The sequence below is a fragment of the Cynara cardunculus genome (assembly GCF_001531365.2).
Source record: "Cynara cardunculus var. scolymus isolate 2C chromosome LG 7, CcrdV1, whole genome shotgun sequence".
In the NCBI taxonomy this organism is placed as follows: Eukaryota; Viridiplantae; Streptophyta; class Magnoliopsida; order Asterales; family Asteraceae; genus Cynara; species Cynara cardunculus.
The window spans coordinates 2,115,013-2,127,175 of NC_037534.1; the positions used below are offsets into that span (position 1 = coordinate 2,115,013).

At 31.1% G+C, this 12,163-nt stretch overlaps 1 protein-coding gene across 1 annotated transcript; it reads right to left on the reverse strand.

Annotated features, from left to right (window-relative positions):
• Positions 1 to 3,899: 3,899 nt before the first annotated feature.
• LOC112515526 (lamin-like protein) lies at positions 3,900 to 6,041 on the reverse strand. The gene is made up of 2 exons (XM_025122401.1): positions 5,816 to 6,041; positions 3,900 to 4,445 (listed from the first exon to the last, which is right to left on the reverse strand). The coding sequence occupies exons 1-2, from the start codon at positions 6,003 to 6,005 to the stop codon at positions 4,108 to 4,110; spliced, it is 528 nt and encodes a 175-aa protein (XP_024978169.1). The 5' UTR covers positions 6,006 to 6,041; the 3' UTR covers positions 3,900 to 4,107.
• Positions 6,042 to 12,163: the final 6,122 nt, after the last annotated feature.

Below are 12,163 nucleotides of genomic sequence, written 5' to 3' on the forward strand. Positions count from 1 at the left end.
GACATATGAACATAGTGTTTACATTGCAAGACACAGATGATGTTCACACGAGCATAGGGCCGACATGTGAACATGAGTTGTGAATATGTTCATAATCGAACATATTCAATTTTATTCCATCAAATATTTAAATCTATTGAGTTTGGATTTAAGGGTCATTTATCTAAACACTTATCTGGTAAATGCTTACTGGAAAAATTTAATACTATTGCTTACTTATCAGATAAGATTTTATTCACCAAAACGCATCATATGCAGCAATTTATCCAGGTAAGCGCTAACCATAGTAAGAGTCGTCGCCCTTACTTACCGGGTAAGACTCTTGATTCTTGCTTTCGTTTTTTAACGGTTAAGATTATTAGTCTTTGTCATATTCATCTGATAAAGTAATGTGACTTGGTAAACACTTACTGGGTTAAGCGTTTGGTAAAGGACACCTTAATGTTATAGCAAACTTTCATTTTCACGATCATAAATAAGCCCAATCAGCAATTATTTTTTAGTAAACTACAAGTTTGGTCGATGTGGTTTGTCGAAAATAATACTATTCGTCCTTACAGTTTCAAAATTACAAGATGGTTATCATGGTTTGCAAAAATTTCTCTATTTCGTCTTTCCGTTAGACGAGAGATATTTTCATCGTTTTATCAAAAATATTTTGCCTTTTACTCAATCAAAATCGATTTTATAACTGTGGTTCTGGTAAAAGACAAAAAAATAGATAAAATGACGAAAATGTCCCCCATTTAATGAAATTCTTTAACGGCTTTTAAAAGGAGGGAACAAATCTAAACGTTTTTGCAAACAACAGTGATCATCTGGTAATTTTTAAATTACAAGGAGAAAACGTGTTAACTTTATCAAACCATAGGGACCAAATTTGTAGTTTACTCATATTTTTTACAATATATTATTTTTATTATAATTATTTTTGAGTAACTCATGTTTTGTTAAAAATTGTATATTTCATCCCTGTGGTTTAAAAAATACAGTTCTCGTCCTTATAGTTTTTAATTCATTGATGTTTTCATTTTTATGATTTACAACTTATTGTTGTTTCGGTCCCTATGGTTTACAATTATTTACTGTTTTGATCCCTTATACGTAAAAGAGAGAAATCAATCCAAGAACGAAAACAAAAATAAACTATAAAAAAATACTATATTTTTATGCAAAAAGATCTTCGAATAAAAGAGATATCTATATTATATTATTGATGCATATTACTTAAAATTCAAGATTACAAGTAAATTGTGTATAAGTACAACTTATTAAGATCCACATTGGAATTCGTGTAACTAACCGTAGATAAATATAATCAAATACATGATAAAATTCTCATTTTATATATCTCAAATATAATTAAGATAATTTTTGAATTCTAACAGAATACTTAGTTATTATCTTTATAAAAATTATATTATTAAATCAAAAACAAATTACTTCGTCATTAAACCTAAATTAACAATAAAAAAAAATTGAATTAAAGAAATTACACAAAAAAAATGAGAACTTTTAAATTATTTTTTAAAATTTTTATGATATCTTCAAGTTTATATTAAAAAAAAACATTATTACTTGCTCAAAACCACATAAATTTATATTATAATATCGACAGAGACCAAAAAAATAAAAGAAAACATTAAAATCGAGATATATTTCAGATTCAACGTGCTGACCAATAACTTCATATTCAACTTAAAACGGTAGCCCACAACTTGGGACTTATAAAGAGTTCACATAACCCATTTTCTATACGTGTGGAACAATTAGTTACAAATTTTAATTAAATTAAAATTAGTGATGACAATAATAGAGCACGGGAGGATTCTGACGTGTAGCTTAGTTGGCAAAATGGTGGAGTGACTTTGCCTAAATAAACACTGGAAAAAGCAATTTGACAAACAAATTTACTGAACGTCATAATTATCAGCAAGATTAATGTTCACTATCATACAACATCGTATATTTTTCAAAGGTTGCCGAATTTGGTGGATACCAAATATTTGAACATGTGAATTTCCCTCTTTAAAACGAGGTGTTATTACTTCTCGTTGTTAGGTCATGAGGAATTTTCCTAAAAACGAATCGTGACTCATTCACATGTTAGTGATGATTAGTGTGTTCATCAGATGAAATGCAGTTAGTTTAGGTGGAGCTGATTTGACCCGATGATCCATTAGATGTTCAGTTTCAGTTTTATCATCTGATACAATCCAGCTAACACTGGATAACTGATCAAAATCAATGCAACGGATGATTGGATCAAATTAATTTCATCTACTGAATATTTTTTTTTTGGGCTGGATTAGGTCCATTCAATGTTATGATATCATTTTGAATGGAATTAGATCCGGGAATCTAAAAAATGGTGACGAGTAATTAATGCACCATTTTTAATGATTATTCTTATATATTCTACTATTTTTTTAGAAAACGTAGCATACAAATATCAACTAAAAACATCGTAAAATATTATTCAGTATGTATGTGTATATATATATATATATATATATATATATATATATATATGAATTTAATGACAGTAAAAAAAGTGGCGAATGATCGTGTGAAAAGAAGAGTTAATGTGAAAAACATAAAAATATATCTGAACCCTTAATCACTTTTAGTCTCACGCCCACCCATGAATCGTGCATTAGAAAGGAATTGATCTGGTGCATTTCGGTACACCTCATTAGTGTTAACATTTAATTATGATTGATACAAGGTGGAAATCTCTTCTTACGCTTCTCATCATAACTTCCCTTCTCACTGGAACCCAACCCACAAAAGGTATGATAGGTTTATTTTACAAACAAATAAATTCTTCAAACTTTACAAATCGATCTCAACCATACATATAGATAATCAATGATTCAACGGTGTGGATTAATTCGGTCCATAAACTTACTTTCAATCGCATTTTATGCATGCCTCTAAATTTCAATATAAACAAAATCAGTAGTTCAGATTAGGTTTGTAAGAATTTCATGATTTGCATTTGGAACTCCCCCTAAAAAAGTAACTGGACTGAATTGGCTGGGTTTTATTGAATTCTGAATTGTCATTCAACAACCGATTCATCTAATTTCAATGTTAAGATTTTGGATCTGATACAATCCAAATTACAGTTGGATATTCAGTTATGATCAATCAGCTCTAACTAAACGAGTCGATTTTAATTAAATCAAATGATTTTTTACACATCTATAAACTTGAATTCGATAAATTCAAACGACCAAATACCAACATTATGATTAAATAAACATCATGTGCATTATAAAAAACACGTAGATAAAATATACCAAATAATCTAAAGTCCCACAAAAAAGGGTAAGAAAATTAGAGGTTGTTTGAATTCCTTGCAATTATAGTATATGTTTTTTTTTTTATAAATAAATTGTATAAAAAATAACGTATTTTAGGTAACATATTTTTAAAACTTTTATTTTGATACATAAGATGTAAAATTTTAAACATTTAAGTACTCGGGTAACAGTTGAAGTATTAACCGGTTATCATGTTGATGTAACGAATGATGTGGTATCCAACTTAGTATTATTTGTTGACGTGGTTAGTGACATTGATTTTTTTTAATCTAAAATTAATCTTCAATAGTTAATCGAATATTTAAATATTTAAAACTTTACATCTTAAATATCAAAATAAAAGTTTTAAAAATACATTACCTAAAATAAAAATTAGGTTACTTTTTTATATAATTTATTTTTATAACAATTTTTTTTATCAACGTAATTATTAAACTCAAAAACAAACCATCCAATCTCCAACCAGAGTCAAATAGCTATGCACATGTGAATGATGACAATTGACAAGACCGACAACAACTAACCATGTGCAAAGTGGAAAAAGTGAACAAATCCGCCAGTTACGCAATAAAATAAATAAATGCTCCAATAAGAATTTAATGTTTTCAATTACATCCATTCATCAAACCCATAAATCAATTTCCAATTTTCAGTTTTTTGGTCAAATTAACAAACAAATTCAACACCCAAATTCAAAATAATTAAGAGAACACCCAATTCGAAATGCACCCAGTTTGGGTCCATTTCACCTATACCTATCTCGACTTCGAGTTCTTGATCAGAGACGGAGAAGCAGCGAATCCCAGATGGCCGCGACGGCGAAGACGGTCGGGATCACGAGTTGGCGTCTGAGACCACCGAATCTTGAAGCGTGACTCTTTACTGGGGCAGCACGTGGAGGTGGCGGTAGCTTTGTGAGGTGTACGTGTAATTTCATGCCGCCGTAGCAGGATCCTTTGCTACTGATGAAGTAACGGTCGTGGGTGACGTTCAGTTCCACCACGTCTCTTCCGGCTCCGGTTGTGTAATTGTGAACGGGATGCTCGGCGTTGCAGGTTTCGTAGTTGGTTTTGTTCACTTCGAGTATGTCGTTCTGGTTCCTATCGTACACAAAAACTGCAAGGGGAAATACGATTGAGACCCAAAACAAAACAAAAAAATAGTTTGACACAGGCGCATAATGTGAGAATATGTGAAATCCTGTTAGATCACTGTCTAAAAGAGCTCTTGAAGAAAGAACGGTAGTTCCAACATGTATTGCGGATAAATTGTTCATATCTAGCCTACGTGGGACATCAACACGACCCTTTTGGAGGCTAAACGGACAGAGATTGTCCTAGGGTGTTGAGAAAGGGACAAGTACAAATTGGTCCATAGTGTGAGTTCCTAGTCTCTGATACCATGTGAGAACATATGAAACCTCTCCAACCTTAAATATGGTCATGATGATAAACCCTTTTTACATGTATGATGAACAATCGTTTGACAAATATAGAAAAGATTATAAAAAGAACAACTGGGATACATTCTTTTATATTTGTTATGTTCATATGGAGTAGGGACGTAGGGTCGGTTGAGAACCGTTTCAGGGAACCACCGAGCGCGCGTCAAGTGTCAGATACATTCATCAAGAATTTTGTAAAAAAATCACGTCCACTATGCATAATGAATATGAACACGTGACAAAAGCACGGTTTTCAGGATTTGAGCAAGAGTTTGTGTTCAAAATACCAAGACAATATCAAAAAGCAAATATGGTGTCATGAATTGAACTAGATCTTGAGATGTTGATCTTTTTTTTCTCTAGTTTTTGTGGTTTATAAATGTATGAATCTTCAAATGCTAGTGATTACTATCTCAGTTAGGTGAACTTACGGTTGAATAACATTGAGAACATTATTCAATCTCGGTCTTTGTGCTTTGAGTAGTAAAAGGACGATGGATATCTGCAATTGTAAAGAGACAATGCTTATAATTTGAGTGGTGATTCTGCTTTGCTGAAAGTGTAGAAAGTAAAGTTTCATTTGCAACAAATTTCAATATTTGAGGGTGGAACTCAATGTTTACCCCAAAAACAACATCATTTCCCCTTCACTTTAATTTGAAAATTTCTATGGCAGCTCAACAACAAAGACACAGACTGAGATCCCGTTTTCATCGCAAATTATACAAGCATTGCCTCTTTACAATTGCAGATCTCTGGTGCCTTATTCTACTCAAAAGCACAAAAAATGAGGTTGAACAATGTCCTCAATGTTCTTAACTTGATGATTACCAGCATTTTACTCAAATTAGTAAATCATAACTTCAATAAACTCAAACAATAATCACTAGCATTCGAAGATTCATACACTCTAAACCACATAAACTAGAAGATCTAGCTCAATTAACTTCAAAATCACTGAAATAAACAAGTATTCAAAGATCTACAACTAGAAACACATCAATTAGAGAAGCAAAAGAGTAGATCCGAGCGAGATACTTACAGAGCCAGTCGCCGAAGTAGAACGTTTGGTTTCCGGCCCACAGAGTGTAGTTAACGTTTGAAGTCCAGCCCATATTTCCTCCGACAATATACCGCTTGGCGGTGACTTCCGGTAGCATCACCATCACGGTGGCGCAGAATGCCACAACCACCGCCGTAGACCACTTACTGCTGCCGTTGCTCCGCCCCATTTCGAGTGTGGTGTTGCGAATATCGATGTTTTTTCTAGAAATGTCGAGTAATGATATCGGTTTCATTTTTATAAACGAATAGGAGCGTCACTCAATTTAAATTTAATAAAATAATGAGTTAAACTACGTTTTTAGTCCCCTGTGTTTCTAAAGTTACGGTTTTTGTCCCTATAATTTGTAATTCATTACTGTTTTCATCCTTGAGAGTAACTCCGTCAATAGTTTACCATCAATGCATGACGTGATATAACGAAAGGTGTGTATGTACCGTTACGGTAAGATCAATAGCCAAAGACCGACCTAAAAATAATTTCAAGCGCTGACACCATTTGCTTATAAGAAACAAATATAGGGATGTGTTTTTAAAGTTACCATTGGTTTGTTGGTTAGTTCATTGTTTTTCATATGTGAGGTCATGTGTTCAATGTTTTAATGAAATTCATTTTCAGAAACATAATAAATCTGAAATTATAATCTAAAAATTAAGAAAATGACACTAACGAGATTCAAAGTCGAGTCTAAAATGAAAAAAGTCTTGCAAACCAACTCTACCAATGAAACCTTGTGTCATAATTGTAGTTTAAAATATACATGATGACACACAACTAATTAATATGGCGTCACTTTTTACGATCCCATATTTTTTTTTACACTACGACTTAGGAACGAAGCAGTGAACCGTGTCACCGCATTGGTTCGTCCCTGCCTATAGCATTTCTGTAAGGTGTGGCTTGCGCCGCCTCATGCGGTTTTTACAAGGCGTGTTGTTTTATAAATTTTGAATATTTAATAAAAAACTATTTTTATAATAATATTTTTTATGATTTTTCTTCTTCTAATATGGATGTAAATTTTTTTAATATAATCGTCTGAGTGAATGGTTAGAAAACACACACACACACACACACACACATATATATATATATATAGGGGAACGTTCAAATAAAAATCACTCAATTTGTAAAAACCGTGAAAACCTCATTCAACCAATCATAATTTTTCAGTTTTTTCATTTTTTTTGTAATTATGAGAGGTTGATTAACCATTTTTATTGTGGATGGTGTTAATTATGGATATTATCATCTTCATTATTTTAATTTTAGAGAAATACATGAAACAGTTTCATTAAAATTTCATTAAATATTATATGAAACAATTTAATAACCATATATGAAACAAATTCATCAAAAAAATTATTATATGAAACAATTTCACATAATTTAAATAATTTCATGAAAAAATTTCATAAGATTAAATAATGAAATCGACTTATGAAAGTGGTTTGTACGGTTTTTACAAATGAGGGTGGTTTTTATTTGAACGCTCCCCTATATATATATATATATATATATATATATATATATATATATATATATATATGGTTGGGTTCATGTGAGACCAAAGGTTTTTTGTGAGATCCGTAAGATCAATTTATGTTCATTCATCAACTTTATAAGCTAATGATCTAATGGTTTAAAGTTGTACGGTGACAATTTTGTGATTATTGAGAAGTCTCCTGACAATTTCGTGATTATAAATGTTCAGATTGTAGATCTAATCCAATGGTTGAGAATTGGTCTTATGGGTCTCACGAAAAACCCTTGGGATCACGTGAGACCAAGGGTTTTTCGTGAGACCCGTAAGACCAATTCTCAACCATTGGATTAGATCTACAAAATAACAATTTGAACATTCATAAATGCCACGAGGCTTCTCAATAATCACAAGATTGTCACCATGCAACTTTAGACCATTAGATCATTAACTTATAAAGTTGATCAATGAACATAAATTGGTCTTACGAGTCTCACGAAAAACCCTTGGTCTCGAACCCAACCCTCTCTTTCTCTCTCTCTCTCTCTCTCTCTCTCTCTCTCTCTCTATATATATATATATATATATATATTTTATAGAAAATAGTGATGATTCATTTATTATGATCAAGATATTTATGGAAGATGATGGAGTTCATTAACTACAATTAACCCTTTAAATTAGGAAATAATTGAGATACTTACAGAACCATATATTCATTAATCTAAATGGATGGTTGAGATTGGTTTGTATGATTTTTTACAATTAAAGGGCTTGCAAATGAAAGGGATTTTAATTATATACATGAAACCCAAATTGGTTGCCTACTGTCGCAACTTGAAAAACGTCACGTCCTCAACGTGGCGTGTAAGACTTGAGGCTTGATCTCGTCGTCGCATTACGTCTCACACCGTTTTGAACCTTGTTTATCGTTAAGTATGAAGGACTAGAACAATAATGAATATGTACTAAAAGAATGAAATCATTAACAAATTATAAATTATAAAGACGAAAACAACAATGAATTGTGAATCAATGACTACAAGAACAAAAAAACGTAATTACGAAAATACAAGGATCAAAACAGCAATTTTCAACAAATTACAGGGACTAAACATGTAGTTTACTCTAAAATAATTTGGGGTCGCTGTCGGTACGCGTTTTTGTTTATTTTTATTTTCATAATATAAATTGAGCAATTAAATAAAATAACAATAACCACATAAAAAATGCAATACATGCTAAAAATACAAACTTAGAGATCACGTATTTAAACGTTTATTTGATAAATAATTACGGATAAGACTCGACACTCAAACTTATAGTATACTAAAACAGTATTGTATATAACAATTTATCTGATAAATGTTTACCGGGTAAGGGTTGTTTGACAATTGCTGAATAATTTGGTGCAGAATGATTAAGTGGTCAGAATGATTAAGAGGCTTTCATGATATAATGCAAAATAAAATTTGATTGTTTGGTAATTGTATACAATGAAATTAGAGCTCTTAATGGTTAAGGGAGATCCATGATACAAAATCATTTAGAGGGTTTTGAACCATTAAGAGGGAGACTTTTTTCTTGTCAAACAAGATTCACCTCTTAACGATTCTGAGGTTGTCTCTTAATGAAACTATTAAGAGGTAAACAAACAACCCTTAAGAGTTGTCATTCTCACTTAATGGATAAGACTCTCTCATCCTTATTATCGCTCTTACTAAGTAAAATTTTTGGCCCTGGTAATTTTAATCAGTAAAATAAATTACCCAATAAATGCTTACTGATAAAGTGTTCAATAAACAACGCCTTAGATGTTAAAAGTTACAGGTAAATGAAGTAGAGGTCACACTTTCAACCTATTATTGAAAAGTGAATTTGTTTATGTTGTAGTTTACTCTCTTTGTCCAAGAATCAATATTCACAATTCTATTTTAGAGGTTATTTGTCAGTTGTTGAATGGTTTAGTATAGAATGATTAAGTGGTCAGAATGATTAAGAGATTTTTATGATATAATGCAAAATGAAATATAATTGTTTGGTAATTGTTCAGAATGAAATTAGGGCACTGAATAGTTAAGAGAGACCCAAAGTACAAAATCATACAGAGGGTTTAAAAACCATTAAAAGACGGATTTTTTTTGTCAAACAAAATTTATCTGTTAACGATTTAAAAACTACCTCTTAATGAAGTTATTAAGAGGTAAACAAACAACCCCTTAATTTCTTCTAAAATAAAAGGATAATTTTAAAAAATAAGTATCTACTTCTCCATCCCACTCTTGATTGGATACAATTTTTCTCTATTAACTTACATTAAAACTATAATAATTACACATCATAAAACCATGTATCATTTTAATTGTGGACATTTTTTTTAATTAATTCGGATATCCAACCAACTATGCGAGCCGACTAATCACAGGACGACCATCCGTTTCGCAGGTAGCCCGGAGTCACCGTATTTGAATCTCCGTGGCCAAAAAGGGATTTGTATTCCTCATTGGATTCGAACCTGAGACCTCCAAGCACTTTTGATTCTTGGAACCAATTGGGCACCACCCTTATGGTTAATTGTGGACATTTAGCGTGGGCATGAAATGTCTTTACCGAGTCTATTAGTAAAATAAAAATAAAAATGGTCAAACAAGTTAAAAGCTACCTCAAACCAAACGAGCACAGTATATTTCGTCTGAAGTTGGGGTTCAAGAGTGAGATATAAATAAATCTGACATCCACCCACAAAGAGTATAACAGTTGTTTCCATGAAAATAGCTAACTTTGTGAAAAATGTAAAAAGAAAGTTTGCCCAAAACTGAAGACACAAGAGAAAAACTATATTCATAAGAAACGAAAATACGTTAAATTTTGAAAAGTGAGTCAGAAGTATCCATAAACTAATTTAAGAGTCGGGTAATATAACTGTCGGCTCACTAACCATACATAAAATACCTGTAAAATTGAACAGAAATACACAAAAAAACAAGACTTATATTAATATCCAGATTCAGTAGACAAATGTAACATCCATTAAACAATAGGAACATGATAGAGAGTATATATATTTTTTAATTTTGTTAATTAATTAATTTAATAAAAAAATAAGGAAATTAAAATAATTTATTGGTTATTGGTGAGTTTGCAAAATTCATATAAAAAAGGAGACAATTGCATGATCCCAAATTCCTAATCCCACAATTAAATAACAGGTTTGGTTCAAAGGGGATAAGTTTGGAATTCCATTTTTTATTTGTTTCCACATTTATTAATTTATTTAAAATTATGATTCTCTGTAAGATCGTGTATGGGTTGGAAAAATGAACAGAAGTTGCTTTATAAATGACTGAATATATTTTCTATCAAATGTGTTTTTAAACCGTGAGTTCAGGTGTGGACAAAACGGACAATATCTAGTACGGTTGGTTTGGGATATTACAAGTGACATAAGTGTCGAGAACTTGACTAATGTGCCAGTGATGATGTTGGGCTCCCAGGGGGAGGGGAGGGGGTGGACTGTAAGATCCCACATTGGTTGGGGAGGGGAAAAAAGTTGCCTTATAAATGACTTACTTTAGAGAAGAAAAGTATCTGATTTTTTTTAACATAACTGTTGGAGATGCTCTTAAAACAATAAATCAAGAGGTAGTCTTATCTAATAATTTTCTCGTCATACCTATCAACATCAAAACTTACTTTTTGTATTTTCTCAATGTAAGATTTGACTTGTTTTTGATATATAAAAAGGAATACATATGACATCATCCTAAATCATATAGAAAAGGGGAATGCTAACTACATCCCTTTTATCTGGGGTGCGCAAAATCCAAACTCGAACCCGAACAACAAATAAGGTGTTTAATTGTTTATGCAAAATCTGAATGTTCCGGAACCCGAACACCGACTTTTGGGGGGAAATTTGGATTCGGGTTAGGTTTGACTTTTAGCCACCTGATCCATCTGAAAACCTGAAATATATATATATATATATATATACACACACACATATATTCTAAATACTATATAAATATATTTATTTATCTAATTATCTTTTGAAAATTTTAAAAATCCTAGTCAGCCGTGCTTTTTTTTTTTCTTTTCAATTTCTAAGCATACTATCGATTTATCAATCATTTAAATCAATCTCACCCTCAAAATCGATTGAATATACATGATTTTTGCACTATAATTAAACCCAAACCTGATCAACCTTAACCCGAAACCCGAAAACCCGAACTCGAAACAACCCAAATTTCGAAACCCAAAAATTGGGTCTTAATTTCCATTTCAGAATTCCGATCGGGTTTTTGATTTGGCCACCCGAACCCACCGATCCGACCGATACACATCCCTACCTTTTATATTAAAAGTAAAAATAATATTTTAGGAAGAAAAAAAAAAGTCATGTTTCATAGTTATTGACTTTGTAACATAATACAGAAAAAAATGCATTTTTATGAGGGTTTTTTTTTCTTGGGTAGGTTTGACCCGGAGATGACCCGAAATTTACGCCTCCTCTAACTGCAAATTAAATAAATTAATATCTCTTTTTTTATTTATACACATTATAAAAAGGGTTTTTTCTAATAAATATTTAATTTTTCTAATTATATAATAATTTATTTAAAATAAAAAAGTTTCATGATTTCAAAAATTTACAAAAATTATCACTTAAAAAATAAGAATTACTCCCTTCGTATCAAAATAAGTATCTGTATTTCTATTTTAATATTTTATAAAATAAGTGTTCGTTTTAAAAAAATATGTATTTGTATTTTTATTTTAGAATTTTATAAAATAAGTGTTCGTTTAAAAAAAATATGTATCTGTATTTTTATTTTAGTATT